The 26,206-nt window shown below is 36.9% G+C and overlaps 3 protein-coding genes and 1 non-coding gene across 4 annotated transcripts; 1 reads left to right on the top strand and 3 right to left on the bottom strand.

The window, feature by feature from the left end:
• Positions 1–164: 164 nt before the first annotated feature.
• Positions 165–4,976, top strand: LOC140854295 (tetraspanin-19-like). The gene is made up of 6 exons (XM_073249959.1): positions 165–650; positions 1,649–1,748; positions 3,282–3,362; positions 3,463–3,567; positions 4,423–4,611; positions 4,709–4,976. Exons 1-6 carry the CDS (start codon positions 499–501, stop codon positions 4,718–4,720), a joined length of 639 nt encoding a protein of 212 aa, XP_073106060.1. The 5' UTR covers positions 165–498; the 3' UTR covers positions 4,721–4,976.
• A 644-nt stretch (positions 4,977–5,620) lies between these two features.
• LOC140854294 (sphingolipid delta(4)-desaturase DES1-like) lies at positions 5,621–8,988 on the bottom strand. Its single transcript, XM_073249957.1, has 2 exons — positions 8,591–8,988; positions 5,621–6,661 (listed from the first exon to the last, which is right to left on the bottom strand). The coding sequence occupies exons 1-2, from the start codon at positions 8,756–8,758 to the stop codon at positions 5,822–5,824; spliced, it is 1,008 nt and encodes a 335-aa protein (XP_073106058.1). The 5' UTR covers positions 8,759–8,988; the 3' UTR covers positions 5,621–5,821.
• Positions 8,989–11,435: 2,447 nt separating this feature from the next.
• LOC105059000 (E3 ubiquitin-protein ligase AIRP2) lies at positions 11,436–16,418 on the bottom strand. Its single transcript, XM_073249958.1, has 5 exons — positions 16,204–16,418; positions 13,817–13,967; positions 13,641–13,707; positions 13,321–13,555; positions 11,436–11,925 (listed from the first exon to the last, which is right to left on the bottom strand). The coding sequence occupies exons 1-5, from the start codon at positions 16,281–16,283 to the stop codon at positions 11,715–11,717; spliced, it is 744 nt and encodes a 247-aa protein (XP_073106059.1). The 5' UTR covers positions 16,284–16,418; the 3' UTR covers positions 11,436–11,714.
• A 2,622-nt stretch (positions 16,419–19,040) lies between these two features.
• On the bottom strand, positions 19,041–25,012 carry LOC105058999 (uncharacterized). The gene is made up of 3 exons (XR_012137437.1): positions 22,905–25,012; positions 21,886–21,976; positions 19,041–19,764 (listed from the first exon to the last, which is right to left on the bottom strand). It is a non-coding gene; the product is annotated as an uncharacterized protein (transcript).
• Positions 25,013–26,206: the final 1,194 nt, after the last annotated feature.

The following is a 26,206-nucleotide window of genomic DNA, read 5'->3' as shown; positions in this document are numbered from 1 at the left end:
ATTAACCAGTATCAACTGCCAATTAACTACGGTTTCCAAGTCAGGTTCAAACTTGGAGTGCACGATGAGTTTTAAGATTCGTGTCGGACCATCCTCTGGTTCCACAATCGCGCACGGATGTCACGGTGGGCGACCAACGGGCACCTGGACCCCAAGTCGTGAGCGGTGATCGCAGGTCCGCGACGCGAGAGATCTCTGGCCGCCAGAGTAGATTCCACGCCATTCCCCTTTATTCCCAGAGTAAAAGCTCCCATTTTTGGCCTGAAATAGACCCCAACCTTCATAAATATCGTGGAGAAACTCGTTCATCGTGTAATGATCGGGAAATTCATCCCTTTCTCTTGAACGCCTCTCCTCCTTCCCCAAAAAATCCGAAGAAAATCCACCCAAAAAGACCATTTTTGGGGTTAAAAGTAGGATTTTTGCAATCCAGGTGGTGTCTCATATTTTGTTGCAATCACTTCGAGTTTCAGAGAGATTTTAGGGAGGCGAGGTTGGATGGGAAGGATGTTGAGGAGTTGCCTGCAGTCGGTGCTGAAGCTGGTGAATTCGGTGATTGGGATGGCGGGGATGGGGATGATTCTTTACTCCCTCTGGATGATGCGGGTTTGGTATAAGCAAAGCGGTGGCTTAGTTTTTAGCCCTCCATGGTTTGTGTGGCCTCCCCCCCCCCCCTCTTGTTTCTTTCTGGCTGAAAATTTTCATCTTTAAATTCCTTCTAGCGATTGCAGTTTTCTCCCCTCCCTTTGTTGATTGAAAGGGGTAATCTTGGCGTTTTTCCTCCTAATTTTTCGTATGTATTACCACTTTTTAGTGGTTATACTTCAGGATATGCTTGTTTGGGCTGGATATGGTATGTAGAGTTGGATGGAGGAGAGTAGTCCTTTTTACTTTTATACTTAATAAAGTGGATGTCTCGGTAATTCATCCTTGCTGTGATCTCTGATTTCCTCCAGTTTTTAGTGGTAATTTATCCTTGGTATGGCCTCTTTAGAAGTGGGGAGGCATTGTCTTAGTGACCCTATTAACGATTTGCTGGCTAGATTTGGTTTCGTAAGGATGGTACTGTTATGATCTTAGGAGCAGAGTACGACTAACTTAAATCATGGGCTTTTAATGGTATTCTTCAACCTGACATCATATCATGTCCCCTTTCTCATGGCAACACTCCATCCATATTATATGTTCATGGAAGCACAATGGGATTCCCTTAATTAGTTTTGCTTCCTATTAATAGATATTCATGAGCATATATAGCTATTTTTTTTTAAATTTAATATTTGTAAAGTAATAGATACTTATTAGGTATTTTGATATCACTAAATTCATGCACTTGTAAATATGTTGCTTTTCTTTGCTGTATGTGAGGATGATGTCTGGATATTATCTTTTGTTTGAAATGCAGACTTGAACATCCTGATTCATCAAATGCTTGAAAAGGTGGCATTGCCCATATTTTTTCTTTCCAACAATAAATAAGAATATTATTCTTATAAAACTGTACATCTTTCAGATCGCTAACTTGAAAATTTTAGACATTTGTTTATTATTAGAATATATATTCTTCTATTCATATTTATATAAATTCCTGTTTTTGATGCAATTGTGATTTTTCTGAGTCAGTTATTTACTTATTTTTGACATGCAGGTTTGTTTACACATTTCTTGGCCTAGGAATCTTCTTATGCTTGATAACTTGCTCAGGTCACATTGCTGCTGAAACTGCTAACGGTCATTGCCTTTCATGTGTATCCTTCTGCAAAAGTTTAATTCAGTCTCTTGTTTTATTCCTTTCCTATCATCAGTTGATGCATTTCTGGCATGACTATTATTTCATCCTCCACTTCATCTGAATTGTTAATTCAGTACATTTGGAAATCTTAAATTAAATCTCCTGACAGTTGTCACTCACTACTCCTGCATTTGCAGCTAGTCTTGGATTTCTCACAGGATTCCCAGTAATTTTAACATCAACATGCTTATCCTAGACATCAAACCAATAATCCATACAAAAGTCTAGGTGTGGAATCATTTTATTTTTTGTTAATCTGTACACATGCATAATTGGAGTGTGCCATCTCCGTAGGCAAGCAACGATTTTCCTGTCTCCCCATTGCTAAGGTTATTGAAGAAATCGAAAGGAGTCTGAATATTTTAAAGTCCACATGGTTAATCCTTGCCAATTGATGGGAAGACACAAACTCCACAAGAATGGTCAGTAGCTGAAGATGTTCTCTAGCTTGGCTTTTGACTATTGAAGCCAGTACCATAGCTATAACTCTTCTACATTTGCTTCTTGCACATTTCTTCTGTCAATGTATTCCCATCCTTCAGAGTTTTGCAAAGGCTCTTGTCAGTGCTTTCTGCCTTACCATGCACTTCCTGTTGGAAAAACTTGTATTGGACTTCCTCTTCCAGCATGAAGATGTTTCATAAATAGTTGACATATTTGGAGACCTCGCAACTTTATCTGTGATCTTCTTTCCGCTCCTACCTCTGAAACCTATTCCTGTGTGCTATGCATTTGTATAGCAGTGCATCAGTTCTCAGATGCAGTAGAATTTTGATATTTTTATTAGAATGTTGCCAGCACAGCCACATTTTAGTGGTCTTGCCCATGTATGGAGCAATAGTTTATTTTTTTCATCTTGTCCTCACCAGATGAAATCTTTTTGAAATGTCCCCACATTCGTACCTAGTTCTGTTGCTCGCATTTTGAAGGAAGTCCATTGAATTATTTCCTTTTCCTACATCTGTCTGTCATACTGGATTATGATAACTCTAACTGGATAGGATTGAAAAAATGGAATCAGAATTAGGTGTTGAAAAAATAGCTGTCATCCCACAGCACATCTTGTTCCCATGTAGAAACAAGAAGGGAATCTCGTAATGGGAGCTTAATTTGAGACAAAAGAAGGTTTCAATAGAGCACTTAATCAATGTTGTTGGAAAACAGATTATATCCACATCTACTCTATGATCATACCCTAAACAAGTACCTGTCCCCGAACATGGGTGCAATTTTTTCCTGGTGGAATGTGCCTCACTCTCACATCACATGTGCATAATGCCCAGCACACTGAACATGACCTTAATTCCAAGAATAGCAGAAATAAAGTCCTCTTACTCCCCCGGTTTCTTCAACCTAGCAATAGTATTTTATCAGTTTACTTGGTACCATGTTTTATGAAAATTTCATTATAATCACCATTTGCATTTCCATGAGTATGATTTTTATGAACATAAGAGGTGTATCTTGGTTACCTTATACGGGTGTGTAGTACATGGTCTTTGTGTTTTTGCTTGTTATGCTGGAGGCAGCAGTTACTGCAGATATATTTCTGAACCGAAATTGGGAAGAGGTATGGATCTCCTTGACTGTCTTATTTTTTAGCTTTCTTCTCTTTTTGGTATATTCTATGTTAGTTATCATTGTCTCAATTTGCTTTGATCCTGCATCAGGATTTCCCAGAGGATCCAACAGGGAAATTTGATGAGCTTAAGAATTTTGTGAGATCAAATTTTGAGATGTGCAAATGGATAGGATTGTTGGTTGTGGCTGCACAGGCAAGTATTTCATTTAGATAATGCATGTCCACATGGCAAACATAATTGTAGTACGACATATAAATGTCACTGCATGAAGACTTGCATGGCTGAAGCATCAATAGATTGTTGCTATTTCTATTTTGTGAAGATGATAGTAGTTATCATGCTGTTATGGTTCTCGAGTTATGGTTAGAAATTTTTCCATGTTCCTTTTGTGGACAGTATGATATAATTCTTTAATCAGTAACGATCAGTTGATATTTTTGTATAGAGCCCATTAATAGTTTTATTATGCCACTTAGTACCCCCTATACTGGCTTTTCTCATGTTCCCGTACAGCAGCAGCAATCTTCTAGACTGTGTGCTTTTTTGAATTTATCATTTTTCCTATAATATGCCAATATTCCTTATGGGTAACCCTTTACTAGGGTGGATCCTAACATCTTATCCACCCATGTTCCCATCTAAGTTTCTTGCGGGCATCATGACTGTGGGATTGCTACTCTGTTATGCATGGCCGTCATTGACCTTGGGGCTGCTTTATAACTGGTTTGTAGTCTAGTGCTTCAAGCTTGTTTATACCCCCTCTCTGTCATGGTTTAGGGCTTCACAAGTGTTATGACCCATACTTTTTTTCTTTGGTTCGGCTGAGCTTCTTGTTTCATGAAATCTTGTGTGGGTGTCTCGTCTTTGTCTACATTTTCTTTTTTTCCTCTTTTTCCCTAAAATCGTGACAAATGAAAATGAAATGCCATCTCACTGTCTACTTTTGTGAAATTCACATCTTTTACTTTTTTCCACACAAAGTTGGTCGAGACTAGTAGTGCTTGCTTCAATTTTGCTAACATGAAGTGTTTTGCCTTAAATTTCTAGGCATTGTCCATCTTCCTGGCCATGGTGCTTAGGGCTCTTGGGCCAGACTCTGGAAGTTACTATGATAGTGATGATGATATTGTACCTGCAAGATTACCCCTCCTGAGAAACCAGGTTCACCACACTTCATACACTGTTGATCCTAATTTGCCAAATAATGATCCCTGGAAAGTCAGAAACCGTGAGAAGGTAAATGTTGCTTGGAATAGTGGTTGTTTGCTCTCATAATTTCTTTAACTTCTTTGCATCTCTTGTTTTATTTTCTTTTTCCACATTTGTCATGCAGGTTAGCAGGTGAAAGATCTAACCAAAATGCCTCCTTTCCAGAAACTATAATTTTGGCGACATTTAATTATGTTCGGAGGGGGTCTGGAGCTTCTGTATTGTAGTCAGAGATTATAACATGTAGGTGAAAAATAAGTACTGTAAATGACATTGGAAGTGTTGTAGTATATGCACAAATGTTTATTCACATCATTCTTACACAGTAGTAGTTGTATGAAGCTATGTTACAATTATACAGCAAGATCGGGGCACATGCCTTGTTTGACTTATGACTTCGTATGGCAATTTCTGCGAGTTATCAATTGTTGTAGCAGTTCTTTGTGTGCTAATCCTGTTAGGCATGACAGCAGCCTTTGCAGTTTGCATTTCAGCAGCCGAGCTTTCATAAACCATGTTCTGACTCCCATAATGTAGCATGCCTCCAGGCAGCAATCATATGGAGGGGCTGATGGAAAGGCTCAGCCACCAGTTAATGTCGCCGTTATCTTGGAACTTTTTATGTTCAATGATATTTTTGTATTTCTTTTTCTGTTCAGAATAGTTTGTTTTGTGAATCCCACTGATAACATGACAATTAAAAAGTTTGTGGCTGCTCATGTTTGTATTTCATACACCTGTTTCACTAACCATCACCTGTTGATATAATTCTTTGCAAGGAGAATTGAAGATTGCAACCTGACCACATTCCCATGAAGAAGAGGTGTAAATTTACATGGAGTGAGTTCAGAGATGCAGCAGTCAATTCTTTATATATGATGGCAATGCTTATTGCTTGGGCATGCAACTTCACCCAGAGCATGCCCCACAAGGATCTTCATGTGTCGATCAAATATGCGCAGCATAGATGTGGATGGCTGTAAATCTAATATCTTTGTTTGAGATTGAAAATTTGCGAGCCACGTGTTTCAAATGATGACAAAAGAAGGGTACATCATTGCATTCTCCAAACTAAACTTGGATGAGGCCTACTCCAAAAATGCATTCAAGTTGAAGAAATTCCTTGGTAGCTTCCTTGCTGATCATAGGACAAAAAGAATCTCCACTTGCCATCCTAGATTATATCATGTCATACAAAAAGTTATAGCTACTGTCAACAAAATTAATGCAGCAGTTTCTAATTATCTTTCTTGACATCCCCATTGTTCTTGGATTGCTTTCTCTTCATCCGGCTGAAAGGTCCAATGGTCTGATCCATGATATACATGTAAATCACCTGGCTCCATGATCTGTAAGAGTTGAGGTTCGTGTAGTACTCTGGTGCTATTTCCTTCAACTTGTAGAGCCTGCTCCCTGGTATTCTTGGGAAATCATGGTGCTCATTGTGGTATCCCACGCTCCATGTCATCAGATTTAAAGGTCCATAATATGAGTATGTCTCTTGGTCTGGATTGAAAACATAGTGCTCAGAGATGAAATGCCCTGCCATTGGATGCACGCCACCACCGACAAATGTCGACAGTATAAGATAAGCAAGAGACCTCCAACCCCAGAGATACACCAGCGAGCCATCAAGAGTTAGCTGGATTACTAAATTAATAAATTCCCAGAGACCAGGGGGTTTGGGCTTGAGAAAGAGCGGCCTCAGAGCATAGAAGAAGAGCTGGAAGATGACCCATAGGGATTTGGTGACAATGTTGGTGACAGCATTGGCCTCTACATGACTGGGTATGTCCATATCAATGCCATCGACACCTTGGAAGCGATGGTGTTCCAAGTGGTACTTTTGGAAGGTAATGGACATGGGGACACCAATGGGGAGATTGGCAAAGATTCCTAGCCAACGGTTATAGGCTGGAGTTGAGAAGGCAAGGTTGTGGCTGAGCTCATGGATGGCTAAAAAGAGGTTGTGGTTGAGGAAGGAGCCAAAGAAGTATGCAACCATTAAAATCTTCAGCCAGCTGGAGCTGTGGAGGTAAGTTGCTGTCCATAGCTGAAGAGAAACAACGGCAGTAATCTGTGCCAGAAACAAAGTATACAAATGAATTAAAACTGGACAAGAAGACAAACTGGAGCATGAAATATTATTTCCACTATCATAGAGTGCAACTGGACAAGAAGACAAACTGGAGCATGAAATAATAATTCAACTATCATATAGTGCAATGAAGAATACGACTAATATCAAATTCAGCCAAAAACTGAGTCGGAGATGGGACATTTATGACCACGGTACAGCATCATTGTTATATCCTCATCAGAAGAAAAAAAAAGAAAAAAAAAAAAGGTGCAAGCGGTATCTATTGAAGTAAAAAATGGGTATGCTACCCTACCTGATTATCTGTGATCAGAACACAAGGGAATTATGGAATCTCATAACCAAGTAAATGCACTGAAGTTTAAATGCAAACAATCAGGTGTTATGAGAAAAAGCAGCAGGGTAACTGATTGATTAAATAATTTACATTTTCGGACTGCATATCAACTGGAAAACCTACAACGTTTCACAGTCTGAAAACTATTAAACTTGGACACAGATATGCATTGAAATGGAATCATGTTTCTAGAATTCCTAAGCATCACAGCTGTGACATAGTTATATGACACATTTTGTGGGTAGCTTTTTTCAGATCTGGCACATCAGTATATGGAAAATATGTATCAGGGTCTGAGGATATTGATTGAAATGAACCATGGAGTCCTAAAATACCTTATCACTAAGATCTCTTGATGATATATGTGAAGGGATGTCGTGGATGAAGCTGTAATTGGATAATCAAATGCTGATTAATAACAATATATCCAACTGGGTGGGACAAGACATCTTTCCCAGATTTTAAGCATTGGATCTCATATTAGTTTAGCAATATTACACTACTAAATCCAAGAGTAGAAACGCTTAAAGTCAATTACTTGACAAAAATTTCTAAAGAATGGTTTCAGACTGATATGAAACCTATGAGCAACAAAGTAGAGAAAAATAGAAACCTAAATTTTAGGTCTTATACACACAAACTGGAAGAGAAGTTCATCTACTAAAACCAGCTAAATTCAAATCCTCTCACCGACAGAAATCATGGAAAAATATTCATTACCTAGATGGGTCCTATTTTTCCAAAAATTTTCCATGGAATGAAAAGGTCAACATGAATTTAAAACATAAACAAAATAACAATCCCTGTTTTGTTTATCTGGTATTGACTATAAGGATCTTTTTTTCGCCACTGGTTTTTGTCAAAAGACTAAATCATGCTGAAAAGAACTTGTCCTAGACACCTTCTAACTATTCCATTACCTTCAACCAAAATTATGTCCACCTCCTGACTGAGGCCATCTTAAACTTTCTCCACCAGTATTATTGCCTCTCAGACAGATGCTTTAAACTCCCAGCAGCATTCTAACTTTCCTCCCCATTTTACTTTTAGCATGTATACTTGTTCATGCCTACGCACCTCAACATTCTGATCCATATTGGCAGAAACATAACAAGAAAGGGTGGGAAACAAAGAAACCTTCATTCCTCAATGGTTATTCAATTCTTTAATATTACCATCAAGAAAACCAAACCTTATATCCTCACCTATTTCACCATCATATCATATAGTAAAACCAAAATTGTTTTAATAGATCAGGAAAATACATACAATTCATTTAATTCGAAGCGAACAACGAGACCAATGAACGGATACATCAGAGTAAGCACTGGACAAGCCTCATCTGTAATTCCATCCATCTTCAAGAAACGAAACATTAGAATCGGACCGATGTGGCTAGACACCGTAATCAAATCAATCAAGACTCGACAAAAAAGTTCACCAAGATCCAATCTTTCTCACGGTACAAAGCCAAACCAAGGAAAACAAACAAAAACTCCATCCCATACGAACCAGAACACCAAATCTTGTGATATCCTGACGATTAAAACAACAGTGCATGCAAGCTATACCTTGAGGAAAGCCCAGGGATCGGGGCCGAAGAGCGCTCTGATCTGGGGGTATTCCGCGAGGATTTGCTTCCTCCGGGAAGCGTGCGGCTCGTCGGTGTATGACCAGAAGAAGTCCGTCGCCATCACCCCCTCCTCCCCGTCGCCTCTCTTCTCCCCTCCTCCAACCATCTCCGTCTCGTGCGAAAGAAAGAGAAGGAGAAGGACTACGACGAAAGGAAGAAGAGGGGTTGGATTTCTAGGGAAAAGAAAAGGGTGGAGATTTTAAAGCAATTACACAATGCCGGCCGCTGCCGTGGTTTAAGGAGCGGCGGTGGACGAGAGGAATGCCCAGAAATGGAAAGCATCATGTACGGTTGAGGGTCCCGAGGGGTCGGAGTCTCTTGCGCACCACCGAACACGGGATACAAACGCGCATGAGAAATGGATGGGTGTGGAACGTTCAAAGAGCGATACCCGTTTGATTCGTATAGGATAGGATACAGAGAGAGGATGATGAATATTGCGTTGCCGAGCAATAGGCTCAAGATCCATTTGATTGGGATAGGATAATCTGATAATTTTTAAAAATTATTTATCAAAAAAAAATAATTATTTTTTAATTGATAAAAAAATTATTTTAAAAAATAATATTGAAAAAAAAAATCATGTTTGATTGAAAAAAAATTTATATAAAAATATAATCAAATTTATAAATATATTTTTTAATATAAAATAATTTTTTAATATTTGGATAGTATTGCTATCCTTAATTAGTTTTATATAATGATTATAATCATATGGCCTTTTGCATAATATAATCTCCATCTTAATTTTTTTGTAAATGCTCTTTATTGAATGAATATAGAAGGATATCAAAATAGATTCAATGATTATATATGCAGTTTTATTGGAAATATTTTTATCAAGTATATGTTACTATCATTCGAAAATTTATCAAATTCCAACCTCCCATGATATTTGTTTTACCTTCTCTCTTCGAAAAATAAATATGAGACCTATCAATTATTTTACCATCTCTTTCTTCCATTTTTCATGCCAAACATGATGATTTGACATGGAATTCATTTTTTCATACCAGATTATTTCCAACTAAACAGACCTAAGATATGTAAAGGATGTCTCCTGAATGATATTGGGGGACCTGTGAAGCTCCCTGCTGTCAATTCGATATAGACTCGTATAGTCGAAGAGATTGATGGTTTTGAATGGTTGATGGCAGCAAATCTAATGGTCAAAGAAAGAAAAATCAATTTGTAAAACCCCAAAAAAATAAAGAAAAAAAAAAAGCAATCAGTTAGCTCAAGTTTATCAAGTACTCAAACTATAGGAAACATAACCACTGTTGCCATATGTTTACACCACGTACCAATCCATAGTTAGCTGGTTTAGACAGCGTTCATGTGAGATCAGATAATCATGAGAAATTGGTTTCAATTAAGAGGGTCCAGTTTGATTGCAACAAAGCAGACATGAAACCCACCAATAGGGAGATAACAGAAGAAGATAAGCTAAGATGGTAACATGTAATTAGACCCAAGGGTCAAGAAATGATGGTAGGCCGATCAAGTTCTGATGGATTACCATGCAAGATAGACTGAGCCATGACTCAAAAGACTTAGTTAGACCAAGTTGAGTGACAACCTAAGATTTAGGTCGAGTTCCGGAAATAGCAGGTATAACTAACATATGTATGATCTGTCGAAAAGGGTAAGCTGTAAGCAAAGAAACGGATCGTGCCTTATGTTGAGGAACAAAACCTCAGAAGACGTAAGAGACACAAGTGGTTGCTAGAAACTCTTATCACGACAAGTGGACACATAGATACAACTAACTACAGTAGCTCTCAAAAAAGAGTGGACAGAGCAATAGCTGCCAACAAAGACAAGTGTGCACGTTGGAAGAAAACAATCATCCGGAAGTTAAAGAGATTATGTATAAATATTTCTTTTGATATAAGAATATGTATAAATATTAAATTGGCTAAAGGGTCTCGTTTCAAAGTAGCAATTTTCAACCAATCACTGAATCAATTACCAGTTCATCTTTTAATTTATCTTTATCATTTTTACCTTAGCCAGTACTTGGCAGCTCATGGGTCCTATCCAGGCATTTTAATAATGAAAGTTTTTGAAGGTGGAGATGGTAGAACCTACTATTATTTATCTCCATGTCAATTTGGACACTGGTTGCATGCCTCTGTATCCATCCAGGCTAGCTCAATGGCCTACTCTGCATCCCGAGGAAAAGGAAGAAAAAGGCAACAACACTCTGGTAGATGCTCTTGGAATAATATTTGAAGCAACAATCCACCTCTCATATTGGAATTAGTTTTTATTATGTATGGTGGAAGAATGTCTGTTCCTAAGCCAGGGAATGCTACATAACAGCTGTGTAACTTTCTTGTGAAATATTTTTGCACTAAAGTAGCACTACTCATTGATCTCTAATCCACAAGATATGTCCACTCACCTGACTGATAAACATCAATAGATATCACTGGGGGTGAAAAAAGAACATAATCCAACTTCCACAGTATCTCATAGCCAAACAGCTCAGTGAAGAAGAGCCAGCAAGAGTGCACCTCCAGCAGAAAGGTCTACTGTAGTTCTAGAAATGAATAACAAGATGCAGAAAGCTGTCACATTTAACAGTCACCCCTTCATATTGAGAAATAAAATTGCTGACGAACCCTACCACCTCACCCCTTCCTTTCATATATACAGTCCCTAACTATTCAGTGGTATCACTATTGCTTAAATACATGGTAATCAACCACTGCTCCCAATGAATGCCCAGCCAGCTGAGAGTACAAGGACAAAATTCCAATTCATGCACCCATAACACATGAATCCACAAGTCAAGTTTTTACATTAATCTGTTTATCATAATACTGTCAGGTTCTTAACAAAGACCAACTTACAACTGTACAAATATTTACAGCAGCCTGAACACAATATACAGATCGCTTCTCTAAAATACTCAAGATCAACAGCTGCTTAAAAAGTAGCAGCAGCTTTAAAGCAGGAATTAGAATATTATCCTTCGGATAAATCAATCAGCTAACAAGCACTAGCTGAAAGAATTGGGAGGTCCATAACAAGGAACCAGAAGAGTGCCAAACAGGTCACTTCACATGAGAATCATAGGCATCTAAAACAGAATCTGGGATAACCAGAGGCAACTTATCTATATACATGAAAAGGCGCCTCATATTCTCTCTTGAGATGGTTGCAATGTCAATAATATCTCTGCTATCGGTAAATACCCATAAATCACCTGAGTTTACTCTCTTGAGGCTATCACGGCAGAAGGGGCACGACTGTGATCTTAAACGCCTGCATCCACCGTTCATTTGATTTTAATTTAGAACAATATTATAGGTAGAAGGATATAATTCTGCCAAAAAGTGCAAGCATTTGATGAAGCCATATGGTCTATTTTTACCATTCCCTCTTTCTTCTAGTACAAGAGCCAAAATAAGCTAATACATTTTTTGAAGAAAATAATGTTGCAACAAAGCAAAGAGAAAAGTTGTATCTCAACAAAGTTGCAGAAATCCCTTCGATCTTGTGTTAAAAAAATTGGGGATCGGACAGAAGCTGCATAGATAATAAAATGATATATGTGATTGGGGCCCTGATAGGCAATAATGATTATCAAGGCCACAACTGCCACTATTGCATACAATTGTTCAATGCTGTTCCTTGGGAAGTGAAACCTTTGTTTTTTTTTTTTCTTCTCTCCTTCCCCTCATTATTTTAGTGATAGAAACAATTGACCTGCCTTAAAGTTTTACACATTAATTATTAATTTCATCAGGAAATTATGCCATGCTATTTATCCACATGGTATAAAATTTCGTCGCTTCAAATATTTCATAATATAAATAACAATCTGATCTTGATTATATAATTATTCACATTAATATTGGAGACATGAGACTTTAGGAGGTAGGAGGTAGATGCACTCTAGTAGCAGTAAATGACTTTCATGGATCCATGTGTATTTCCTGAAGAGGAAGAAAGGAAAGAAGAAATTCCATGTAGTGGGGACCAAATTGCTCAGGAGCAGACACTGAAGGAGATTACCAACAGCATGCCTATTAGCAGTGTGTGCTTGGGTAACACAAAGTATCAACCACTTTTTCTGCATTCTTTATTGACCCTTACAAACAATGGAAGTACAGAAGAGTAGATGACTACAAATTTGCTCAACAGAAAGATGAGAATTCAAGTAACATTTAGTCTTCCGTCTGCTATTATGTGATTTGTGGCCAGACCCTGTAAACAAAAGAAGCTAAACCAGAAGTCTCTTATAAGTGCTGCAGTAACAGTAAATGAATCAAAAAATAGTGATCTAGCCCTGGCTCTAATGTAATATGACATACGTTGAGGATTATGAGGTTAAAACACAACTTAATCATTGAGGGAAATTGTCTACATATTGCAAGCTTATATGTGTGTTTTTTTTTCATTCACATACAGTATACTCCTATATAGTTCATATTTCTAATAGTATCTCAATATGTGCTGATCAGGTAGGCTACGGTCTCCCCATAAGCATAATGTATATGTTAACTATTATTTGCAAATATACGATTATAAGTCGATTGAAATGCGTTAACCTCATTGAATTAAATGCATTTTGATATATGTATATGTATATGTTGTGTGTGTGTGTGTGTGTATTGAAATTTAAGAAAGGGAGGAGCAAGAAGGGAAGGACTATACCATTCACGGAAGCATTTCATGCATAAAGCATGAGTGCAGTTGGGCAACACAACCTTGCTGTTTGTCTCCAAGCAGATCCCACATTCTTCCTCTCTTTCAACATCTATCTCTGAGAATTGCCTCCTGTCATCTTCATCTCTTCTCCTGTACTTCTCCATACAAATAGCTTTTTGCTTTTTATCTTCCATATCAGTGATCCCTTTATGCAGTTGCATCAGAGAGGGAAAAATCACAGCTGCTCATGAACAACAACATAAGAACCAAGACCAAATTCTGATCTGAAGAGAGACTTTCTATGTACTGCAAGCCAATCAATTTACCATAGAATTCCCTGATACTTGCTTTCCTTTCATGGGTTGACATGGTTGTTGTTCCATCTACATAAACCTACATGCAAGAAGTTACTTACGAATGGCACCATTATCATGAAAGAAGCATGCAAGAAGTTCTTGATTATAGATGCAGCATTCAAAACTGAAAAACATGAAATCTCAACCTTATATATTAGAATTCTCAGCAAACCGAGAGCCCCTGCAAGGCTACAGTCTGTCCACTGCACTAGGAAAAGAAATAAGTGTGCAGCTGGACTATATGACATTCGCATTTGAATACAGGCACCATCATATTCCCTTCGGAATTCCGAAGCCCTGCACATGGCAATGAAGCATCAGAAATTACAATAGAATAGAAGCTAGAACTAGAAAACTTGTATATTTGGGTTTTTACTCCTACCCTTTTAATGGTCCAAATCAAAGATGACAAAAAGTCAACTCACTCAAATTACTACAAGAGAGGCCGCAGTCTAGGAAATAGGATGTGGATGTTGAAAAGCCCACATGCACGTAGCAAGTATTTTATGCGGTTATTCCATTTAAAATAGAAGCCAAAAGAGGCAAAAATTAAGAATTACAAGAAAAATTGGTCTTCCCCATTATTAAAGGAATAAAGGCAAGTACAAAAACAACTGAACAACCAGGGAAAGGGAATCTTGGGATTATGTGAACCAGAAACTTCTATACAGAAAGAAGGGAGCTACCAATGCCGGAGATCATGACGAAAAGGGCACAGAGAAAACTAGAAGAGGGAGCAGACTATTGTGAATCTAAAACTCAGAGTGATCATGAACTTCTTGTCAATTATGGAATTAAAAGAAAAGGAAAATACTGTAGAAGGAAAACCAAATAGTAAGTCAGTAACACTTATTAAATTGTTTAGAAGCTAAGAGAGGAAGGAGCAAACAAGTACAATCATGGTAGGAGCCAAATTAAAAAAAAAAACAACACAATTCTATAAACTTTACGTTGTAGTTCCCTGGCATTGAGATACAGATGCTGCCATAGGACTTACAATACCATAAATTTGGGAATGCCTCACTAAATAGTTACTTTTCTTTGAAGTTTAACTTACATAATAAGATCTATACCACAGCCACATTTATTCTGCTTTCTTTTCCACCATACTTCGATGACCTACACCAAAGTGCCCTTTTTGTTTCCCATATTTTAATGCACTAAATTGTAAACAAAAACTAAACAAACAGTTTTACGTACATTAAGAGCAAAGGTAACAAAGAGATCGGAATATTTAGGTAATTCGATATAGTTCATTTGTTTGCTTAATAACTTTCTATGTTAGTTTTCCAGCAAAAAGAGTTACTCATTTTGGAAATTTCTTAATGGAATAAAGCATCTTAAAGACTAGGTTTCTGTTTGTAACATAAAATGCTCCCAGAACTCCAAGTGAGTTGACCGGAATTCCCTTGGGAATTAGAAACTAGTTTCTTAGGTTGCAAGTGCATCTATAGTCTCTACATGTGAGCAGTAGGCACCTTTTATCGAGAGACATCTGATAAAGAATAAGAGCAGTAGGCACTTTGTTCGGGTGGCCAAGCCTCCCTTCTCCTCAAAAAAAAGGAAAAAAAAGAAAAAAAGAGGAAGCAGCAGGCACTTTTGTAAAAATTTTTGTTCCCTTGTGTTTTCAATCTACAATGATCAGGTCCTTTTCGTTCTTTCTTCCTCTTCGACCGTGTTCAATCATCCTCACCAGTTTTCTTCAACATAAGCAAAGAAACAAATCCAAAATTTTCATTCTCTTGTTTTGATATCGAGTGATCTTTCTTTCAAGATATGTGTGGATTGTGTGTGCTAATGCACATTGAACGGTCATGATATACATGAAGTTTTGCCTCTAATCTGACTCCACACTTCTACAAGCCAAAGGTTGACGATAGAGCCATTACTAACAAAAATTCTGGTGTCAATATAGTCATTACTGAGCCCTCTTAAAGGTCCATTTTCCACAAATCAGACAGCATATAATTGGAGTCCCTGCCATTTGGGCCCAGTGTTACTCAGCTTTAAGTCACACATTCTACATTATTTCAAGAAGACAAGTTACTACTTTATACTTCAAAATTGCTAACTAAAATGCAACAACAGAATTACAATATTCTATAAGAGGAATCTGCAAAACTTATTATTATCCTATGGTCTAACACCGGTCTGGAACATTCTTAGAAATGCAATCATCATAATATGGCCCAAAGATATATTCTTTGACCAATAACCAAGTACTAGAAAAGCCTTTTTTTCAAAAAAGAAGGTAGTCTAAAATTTCCAAACGACAGTCAAAATTCGACATAACACGGAAACAATGACCCAGAATGCAGAAAGAGAGAATAAAAAAGTTACAGCTTTTGAGCCGGGTTAGCTGAAAAGTTTTCCAGAATGCTTCGAACCATTAGAAGAAAAAAAAAGAGGGAAAAAGAGATCTCATATCGAATTGCAACAAAAAAAAGAGCGGAATTTGATTGGAGAATATCTGTTTCAACCTCAAATTCTTTTTTGAAAAAAAAAAAAAAAACAAACGAGGAAACCCACTTACAGTGTATTGGCGTGCTGGATGTCAGCTTCAAGAACTTTGAGGGAGTCCTTGAAGGATTTCCGCATGGAAACGAGGAACATCTCCGGCAAAAATCATCCAGCAGCGGAGGAAACCCCAAATTCTCCCCTCTCTCTCGCTCTCAATCTCCTCTCCCTCTCCCACCCAAAACCCTAACCTTTCGATCCTCCAAACCCCACACCTTTCCCCTTTTGTTGTGTTCGTTGCTTTGAAGGAGAGAAAAAGTGTGACGCGACCAAGGAAAGAAAGGTTTCTTCGTTGCCACGTGGACGCGAAGGCGTCGTGCGCGTCAAACAAAAAGATTTCCGAAATACTGCATTGCTTTGCAGACTTTTAAAAACTACTGCTGGACATGAGTTTGGATTGACTCTCACGGGCTAGACTGGAGGCGTCTAGTTTCGAATCATCGGCCGTCCATCTGTTCATGCTTACAATGGATCCGTTGCATCTTGAACCATTTTGTCAATTATGGACGGCTTGTGCTTTGAGGTTGGACCTTTTTGTTCAAATCCCAGCTCGAAAAGAAACGTGAATAACTGTGATACAAATATCAGAAAGGATTTGTTTGGTTAAAAAAAAAATTATTTTTTAAAAAATAATATTTTAAAAATTATTTTTTGAGAATAAAATTTTGATATGTTTGATTGATCATGAAAAGTTATTTATTACAGAGTAGTTTATATTTGGTTGAACATCTATTTTTTAAAAAACTGTGTAAAATATTATTATACTCTTAGTAGGTATAAGATCATATCTTTTTACTCCTAAACTTTATATAAATATTAATATTATATTTATATCAATATAAATATAATATTAATATATTATAATAAAAATTAAACAATAATAATTTATTATATTAATATAATACTAATATATATTAATATTTTAATATAATAAATTTATTAATATAGATATAAATATAGTATTATATTAATATAAATATTATATTATATAATATTAAAATAATATTAAAATATAAAATATAATAAATATTATAATATTAAATATTATATTTATATAAATATTAAGATAATATTGATATAATATTATATCATTATTCAATATTTTATCCTAACCATCCATTGATATTTTGCAAAATCTTAGCCATTGATCTAAAGGGATATTTTGAGGAAAAAAAAAAGTAGCATCATTTTCCATCATACGAGAAGTGTCAAAATTCACCTCCATCATGGATTTCACTTCCCATGAAATCTGGGAAGTGACTTTTCATTGAAAAAAAAATTTCACCCTTTTTTCTCTTAAAACTCCAATCAAATAGGAGGTCTCATGTCACTTTTCAGAAAGTACCTCTTCTCCCTCCATTCCCATCAACCAAACGAGTCCAAAGTGTTTTTGATGCTTATTTACAAAGAAACAGATGTATTAAACATTTTTGTAAATGTGAGACTACTTCAATAGAAAGGTTAGAATAACTTAGCGGATATATATATATATATATATATATATATGACATAGATTAGAATAATTTATATTATAATAATAAAGATAATTTTTAAATTATTTCTAAAGACATATCTCCAATATGGAAAGGATTCGACATATCGAGAGACCATATATAGAGTACATAACCATGGATATACCAAAATATTGACCACTATATTAAGTTTGAGGTAGAATAAATTTTAGGCACTAGTTTTAATGCTTAGGAACTAATATATGTATTTAATTAGAAAAGTTAATAGATCTTAACCAATCTAGATGTTGGATCGGCTGATAGCTTTGAATACGTAATATTGTCATTTAATATTGGCCAAGAATCCAGGATAGTAATGAACAATACTTTACAGGCATCATATAAGCGAGTATTTGACATAGATATTTGACGCAAAGTAATATCTCAACCAAGATCTTGGCTAAGATGAAAAACATAAATGCACCTTGTGGTGTTACTCCTAAATTGTCTCAAAAATGCCCAAAAAAGATGGACAAAATTTAGGTAGAACCAAGGTTTGAGGTAGCTGCAGGAGATGTTGCTATTCCGGCCGTGATGAGTGTTACCTCATCTTTACTCATCTCAGAGCATCGTTGCTCTCCAACCTCAACAGCTAATTAATTGTATGGTCGATCAATCAATTAACATGCTAGTTGGCTTCTCCTGGACGTAGAATTGATGGCCTTGAATCTATCTGCATATCCCTAATACATACTAAAGATCCAGATGCATCAAGGTCAGGGTGGATAGATGTGAAATTCCCTTAAATCCGGGTAATTGTAGCAATGGGTCTAATTCAAATCATAATATATCCTGATTAAAAAGAAATTCAAACCATAGGATACTGACTCCTTTAGTTTGGGCATCAGATAAGCAACTATCAATAAATTAGAGCTTACCAAGTGAAGGAGGTAGTGATTTTAAAATGATCAACCCAGTTTGGAGCAAGGAAGATTACCCAGATACATACATACATACATAGAATTGGGAAAAGCTCAATCCAAAACCTATTGGCAAATATCGGAACCTTCATACCTGCAAAAAGGATCTGCATCATTGCAAGGGATCAGGCTCTAACATCATGGTTTGGGTCGATCACTTTACTTTCCTAATTAAGTATCCTTTTCAAGTCTTTGTACTGCAGCAATCTTTTATTTGCGTGCTGTTTTTACATTGGGAGTCCTGACCAGAATACCTGAGACTCAAAAGTGCCTGAATTGATGTCACATCTGTTCAGAAAGTTAAATGATCGATTTGTATCCGAGAGCTAGACAGGCATGAAATCTGAAAGTACAAAAGTTGCTTCCCTATCAAACTTCAAGAACAATAAACACCATGGCAGATGTATATCTGAAATGCATGATGAGCAAATACAGATTTTATTAAATGCTAATAATTTCACAAGCAGTATATTCTCTTTTTAGCTTCAAAAAAAATCTAGTTTTTAGAGTCGAAGCTTTTATCTTCTTTGTTTATTTGGTCAGTACAATATCCATCTTTCTGATATACATGAGACATGTTTAAATAATACAAGAGGAGCCTAGAGATCAACCATGCTGTTCACTGGGAAAGCTAAGAGGAAAAAAATCAGCCGCCCCACTGCTTGCAGAAAGATTCTCATACTTCAACAGGCATTATTTTAGGACTCCACCTGGCAGGGATGTGCATCAAGCACAGAAGGCCTGGAATGTAAAACCTGTTGGTTTCTGACTTGCATTTGAGTATCAGAGTTGATAACAACTGTATTTTTCATCAAGCAGCCATATATACCAATGGATGACAAAAATGTGGCTAGACAAGAATTGCTGGACCCTCTTGGAAGTTCCAGATGCGAGCAATCATATGAATCAGATGGAATTGGACCTTATCTTCCTTAAGCACTTAAGCCAGTGATTATCATTGCCCCTTGTATTTGAGCTCTGATATACATGAAGACAGAGCCTCTCTTACCAGTTTGTTATCTGATTCCACACGAAGGACATCTTCAAACAGACTCTTCGCCTGTTGCAGCAGTTTCATCCTCTCTTTGCTATTATGTGGACGCAAATGAGATCGGTTCTGCAGTGCCATTCCCCATCTATACAGAGCTGCAAGTCATGCATGTATCAGAAAAGACTTCAACCAATTTGTTTAAGTAGAAAAATTGGTGGCATATGATATAAAGACAGGAAAAAGGAGATTGCATTTCCTAAAAGAAAGAGCTTGCAAAAAAAAAAAATATCAATCATTCCTAAATATGGGCATGCCATGTGATGTCATGATTTGCTAGCATTTATCCTCAAAAGCTAAACCCACATTAAGAAAATGTTGACAAAATATCAGGAGTTTGATGTTATAGCCTTCATTATTAGTCACTGCAAATATCTGTCTTTGCAATTGACAGATTATTTATTTTTAACAGTTGATTGTTGAGAAAGGCCTAGAAACAGTCCTGGGCATTCAATTTCAGTGGGACAAGGAACAAAGCTTAAGGCACAAGGCACAAACTTCATGGGAAACGGAAAAAAGAGAAAAGATCACATGGACTCCGATTCATGATGACTGATGAATAATAAAACTAAGGATGTGTGGAACCAAATAACAACAGCCAAAGTAAAGGACAGCCAAACTTAGCATTTATATTAAAATTATCATTTATATTCAAGTGACATGAGCAGAAATTCAGAAGAGATCTATCCCCTCTCATATTCTCAGAAGTATTACTGCCGACAGGATTTTATGGAGATCTTCATGTATTTATTTATCTTTTATGTTCTGTAATTTTTGATTTATCATATGTCCCAGCAAGTTGCATGGTAAATGAAGCTCGACACCACTTCACAATATTTATCAAGGGATCATATTAAAAGGTTTACTGAGCTTTGTTGGATCAAAGTTTGATTGGTTGATCTCTAATCATAAGGCTGATCTAAATGGATGGGATACAACCTGAAGGTTAATTCATGTTAAGGTTCAACTAGATAATGTTTCAGAATCTTTGCAAAAGAGTTCGGCTTATGATTTTGGCCAAAGCCTCCAATCTCTTGCTTGATCTGTCACTACATCACCCTATGCCTTCCTTGCCCCCACCCTAACCCCTGAGTTTAACTATTTATCAATTTTCTATCTCCATCATACTTTTTCTTTTCTGCTTTGAATATGTATCTTCCCTCTCTTTCCTCATTCTCTGAAACATCCTTCCCTCTCTATGTTTGTTCTCTCTTCTACCTTCTCTCTACTATAATTACTATTTCTGGAATAGAACATTTCAGATTTAGGCCCACCCTGTTAGATATAGCAGTCTTCTCTGCCAGTCAAGTTTAATTTTTGTCTCTCCATTCCTCATGTTCTTAGGAAAACTGCATCATGTCTGACCACTAACGAGTTGAATTTCTATGGCTTGGAAACTCGGTGTACAAGCAGCCACAACCACAGCAGCTGATTTGGATTACAAATTCTCCTTGGAAATAGGTTATTGATTTCATATAAATGCAACTTTATTCAAGGATTACAAAGCATTTGTTAGTACGGCTGTAGATATTCTTTTGACAGTCAACTTCAGAGAATCTCATGCTAGTACTTAAAACACAGACAGAAAGTACATTAAACAAAAAGCTTGTCAAAGAAGGAAAAGAAATATGAAATCTAGTGATCCTTAATAGCTTTAAACATTCCAGATTACCAGAGTTATGACACTTACGCACAGCTATAAGAAACTGTAAAGACATTTCAAGTGAGAATTTGCAGGACTGAGAAACTATATTAGTTAAAAACTATGCAGCAGCAGCACTTCACTTCAATAGACTTATAGACAGAAGGCAAAATGAATAAATAGATAAATGAATGACAAATGAATGGATCTACACAAAAATATACAAAGATGGCTCTTGTGCTTTCTTCCATTTTTTTTTTTTTTTTAGTATGGCAAGGTGATTCTTTATATTACTGAACCTGTAATAGTTTCCAAACAATCATGTGAAATGAAAGAGGTGATATTAAGGTCATTTGCATAGATGTGGAAGTCAGATATTGACCATCAGTTAAATGATTTTGTACAAAAGTTTTCTTTTTAAAAAAAAAAATGTTTTACAAGTATAGATATAAGGATTAAGCTTCCATGTATTAGTACATGGCCATTAAATTAAGGCCCAATTGTTGGCTGATAGAGTGAATTTGTTCAACAACTCTAAGAGTAACTGGATAAGGTATAATAGACTACTGAGTCATACCATTTGGTGCATAAGCATTACTTCTGGACATCATAGCATCAAACTTATCGATTGCTGCCATGTACACCTTGTCAGCATCAAGAGCCGCATCCTGAAAATGGAGAACGCATGTCATATCCACCAAACACATACTACATCAAAATGAACATTCATCAGAATTTATATAATTTTGCAGCGTGAGAACATGCAGGTAAATTGGATGAAGAAGAAAGAGAGACAAAATAATAATAACATATAAGGTTTATAATTATCTGACAGGATGAGTTTCAAGGAAGCAGACGCCGTGACAAGTTTGTAATTTGTACCATGTATACATGGTATTACCAGTTGGACTAGCTACCTTCAAAAGAATCTAACCAAGCAAACTTTTGAGAAAATAGACATGGCGACAGACTTGTGCTCATGATCAAGCTCGATATGGAATTTTGCATTCAGCGAAAACTATAGCTGGATTCAGCTAGTACTAGTCATTGCTTGATATGGCTATCATGATTTACATGGTGTGATATGGCTAAAACAGAAACAAAAATCACAAGTCACTGCTGTCATGATTTGTTCAAATATGGATTAAGAAACAATCAAGTATAAAGTTGAGAAGATATTATGGCCTGCATACCCTTTGTCCCACACCACTCACACAAATTAGCACATACTCTTTGTCCCCTTTGTCCTGCATAAAGTCAGGAAAAATATTATGGCCTGCATACCCTTTGTCCACAGCACTCACACATATTAGCACATACCCTTTGTCCCCTTTGTCACCCCCCCACCACCGCCCCCGCCCACCCACCCTAGCCCCGCACCCCAACACATAAAATAAAACCTGTGTGAGCACAGACAACATTTAACTTTAAATGTAATATACACATAGAAAGAGGGAACCGCTCAAAATTTCATCACTCAGGATTCCCCCTCTTTAGCTGTGCACCAGTCAGTGCATTCGGTGAGATACATTGGTTTCGTATACATTACATTGAATATCTAAGCATAAGTCACAAGAAAGTCATATGAATGCTTACTGGTCCAATATCTGCAATCAACTGAGCGCGGAAGGATAGAGCGAGACCCCAATTATAAAGGGTTCTGACATCATTCCCATCTATAGACAAGGCCACTCTATAGTTTCTTCCTGCCTCAACAAAGAGTTCTTCACATTCTTCACACACATTAGTGAGGGCAGATGCAACATTTTCTCTGCTTAGAACGCGAGTATCCAATTTCTTAAACCAGAAACTACGTCCTTTTCCACTCAATATGGTATCACTTCTTGATAAGAGAATTCTCAGCTCCCGACTGATCTTCAGCTTAAGCTCTCCATGAAGAAGATAGGCATTTCCTAACTGACCTACAGCTAGCAAGCTCATCGGCTTTAGAGCTACAGCTGTGGAAAGCAATCTTGCAGTTTTGTACAGTATAGCATCTGCTCTTGCTTCATCAGCTCGATTCATCATACATTCCCTTGCCTGTTTTAGAAGCTCCGATGCCTCCTTCACATTTTGATTAAATTCATCATCACTGGAATGCATTGAGGATGACGACATGTTGCCTTCTTCCATACCATTATGATGTACTGATTGTTGAACAGATGGGTCTTCAAATTTCACATCTGCTTCTTTAGAACCATGGGGACCGGTCTTCTCAACTCTCACCTTGTTGCTATTACTTCCAAGAGAATTTGAGTACAACTTATCATGTATCTCAAAGGTTTGTTCTAAAAGTGATGATGTCTCAGATTCTGTGAAGAAATCCATGCTTTTTGTTGTTCCATGACTGGTACGATTATCAGCAGAATTCTGCATGCCATTTTGCATTACCCGACCATAATTATGATTGAATATCATTTTCTGGTAACTTCCTTGCTTGGATGTAAAGTGCAAGCTTGCATTCAAACCATCAAGCTCTTCATCATATGAAAGAATATGATTATTATATCTACCATCTCTAGAATGACTAGGTTCTTTCCAATCTGTACTGCCTCACTATGGTCAGTTACCATCTTAACATTCCTAGCCTTCTCTGCAACATTTCCTTGAGTACTTCCGAACAAGACTTCAGATCCTTCTACTTTACCGTTGTCTGGACTTTTACTTGGCAATGTATTCGAACCTTTCTCATTAACGTTAGATGCTCTCATTGCATTTGGAATTGTATTGTCTTCCACTGGAGAAGCCACCTGCTCTTTGAGTTCTCCCTTAATGGTAGTAGAGTCCTTTCCTTTTGGGGATCTCATCCCAATTATGTTTTCTTGAAACAAGCTTCCAAAATACTGGACAAGATCGAGAGCAATTGATCCCAGTTCCTTTCTTTTCCGAATCGACTTCTGATTCAATTTCCTACCTCCTTCCCGATCAAAAGCCATATGCCCGTCTGAAACATCACCTGCAGATAAAGCCTCCACCGTTCTCTGGCCGTGCCCAATTGTCGCTCTTATATGCTCGATATTGTCAAGAAAAGTTTTAATCTTGCTCCTCTCTAACTGATTTGAACCAAACCTCCTTCCAATCCATTTTCCAAATCAGATATTTTAACCTCCAATTTATCAAAAACAGCACCCAAATCCCTCATCTTCTCATCAGAAACCCTAAAATCAACTCCATTCCTTTCAACGTTTCTAATTGAACCGTTTCCCATGATTGACTGAGCCACTCCAGCCGAAAACCCAACCACGAAAACCGCGACGGAGACCGGCAAAACAGCCATCGACGAAACCCTGACCCTAGAAACCGCCAAAGCTGAAAGAAACCTAAAACGAAGAGGAAAGCGTGTTTCCTATCATCAATCCCAAGGGAAACCAAGAAGCTCCGTAGCGGATCGAGTTCTCCCACCTATTGATCCACCAAGTAGCTCCAGATCGTCCCAGCCGCCGTAATTAGAGGAAATTGGGTCGGAGGAAGCGGAGAGGGAGTGAGAGGTCGTGATTAGCCTCCTTCGGCGACGATTCCAAGGACGCAAAGAGAAAAAGGTGGGATTTTTGGGGGGGCATGGATTGAAACGAAGGGGATTTAGGGGTTGAGAGAGGAGAGGAGCCGATAAAGGAAGAAGGGAATTATCGGAGATTAAAATCTCCATGGATTTTTTCCTCGTGGGGAAGGGGAAGGGGAAGGGGAAGGGAGCTCTGGCCTATAGGCGAAACAAAAATTACCAATGAGTCCCCGGCGTTACGAATAAACATTTCAAAGTCCCCGACCTGATGGTGGACACGTGCCGCCTCGCCAGCTACTCCCTACCCTCCTGCCGAGTGGCCCAATCCGATGGTGTAAGTAGGGATGGCAATGGGTAGGATTTGGATCGGATAGTATACTATCAATTCCCAAATCCAAACTTAATATCCTATATCCAAACCCTACCCAATACCCAATCGGATAAGAAAAGAGATATCCATCTCCGTACCCAACGGGTTCGGAGATATCCGTGGGTAACCCATTTCTCCATACCCAATCCATACCCGCCCCATACCGAACCCATACCCGTCCATTCTATACCCAAAAAAAAAAAATAATAATTTTATGCATATTATCAATCAAAAATAGAATTACCAATTATATATATATACATACATACGCACATACACACTTCTAACACACACACATACATACATGCATACATATATGCATGCATACATATACATACATATATATATATAATTATATATATATATAGAGAGAGAGAGAGAAAGAGAGAGATCATATATATATAGAGAGAGAGAGAAAGAGAGAGATCATATATATGTGTGTGTATATGTGAGTGTATATATATATATATATATATATATATATACATATCCGAATATATATATACATATACATATATATATATATATATATATATATATATATAGAAAGAGAGAGATCATATATATGTGTGTATATGTGTGTGTGTGTATATATATATATATATATATATATATATATATATACATATATATACATACATATATATACATATATATACATACATATATATACATATATATACATACATATATATACATATATATACATACATATATATACATATATATACATACATATATATACATATATATACATACATATATATACATATATATACATACATATATATACATATATATACATACATATATATACATATATATACATACATATATATACATATATATACATATATATATATATATATATATATATATATATTCGGATATGGGTTCGGGTATTACCCATATCCATAAGTTCGGGTCGGGTTCGGGTAGAAAATAGCACTATCCATACCCGTACTATAGTTTTCGGGTTTTACCCAACCCGAACCCAAATCCAGTCAAACCCTATTTTTGGGTTTGATC

The sequence above is a fragment of the Elaeis guineensis genome, chromosome 16 (genome assembly GCF_000442705.2).
Source record: "Elaeis guineensis isolate ETL-2024a chromosome 16, EG11, whole genome shotgun sequence".
Taxonomy (NCBI): domain Eukaryota; kingdom Viridiplantae; phylum Streptophyta; class Magnoliopsida; order Arecales; family Arecaceae; genus Elaeis; species Elaeis guineensis.
The sequence above is the reverse complement of the archived record's forward strand: the minus strand, read 5'-3'. Positions and strand labels throughout refer to the sequence as shown.

Bases quoted from the DNA above. Each gene is read 5' to 3' on its own strand.
- LOC140854295 (XM_073249959.1), top strand. From the start codon at position 499: ATGGGAAGGATGTTGAGGAGTTGCCTGCAGTCGGTGCTGAAGCTGGTG. The intron at 1,749-3,281 runs GTATCCTTCTGC...ACGGGTGTGTAG, and splicing joins ACGGTCATTGCCTTTCATGT to TACATGGTCTTTGTGTTTTT. The intron at 3,363-3,462 runs GTATGGATCTCC...ATCCTGCATCAG, and splicing joins TGAACCGAAATTGGGAAGAG to GATTTCCCAGAGGATCCAAC.
- LOC140854294 (XM_073249957.1), bottom strand. From the start codon at position 8,758: ATGGTTGGAGGAGGGGAGAAGAGAGGCGACGGGGAGGAGGGGGTGATG. The intron at 6,662-8,590 runs GTATAGCTTGCA...TTTCTGGCACAG, and splicing joins ATCCCTGGGCTTTCCTCAAG to ATTACTGCCGTTGTTTCTCT.
- LOC105059000 (XM_073249958.1), bottom strand. From the start codon at position 16,283: ATGTTCCTCGTTTCCATGCGGAAATCCTTCAAGGACTCCCTCAAAGTT. The intron at 13,708-13,816 runs GTTGAGATTTCA...TCTTGCATGTAG, and splicing joins TGAGAATTCTAATATATAAG to GTTTATGTAGATGGAACAAC. The intron at 13,556-13,640 runs GTAAATTGATTG...GTTCATGAGCAG, and splicing joins AAGTATCAGGGAATTCTATG to CTGTGATTTTTCCCTCTCTG.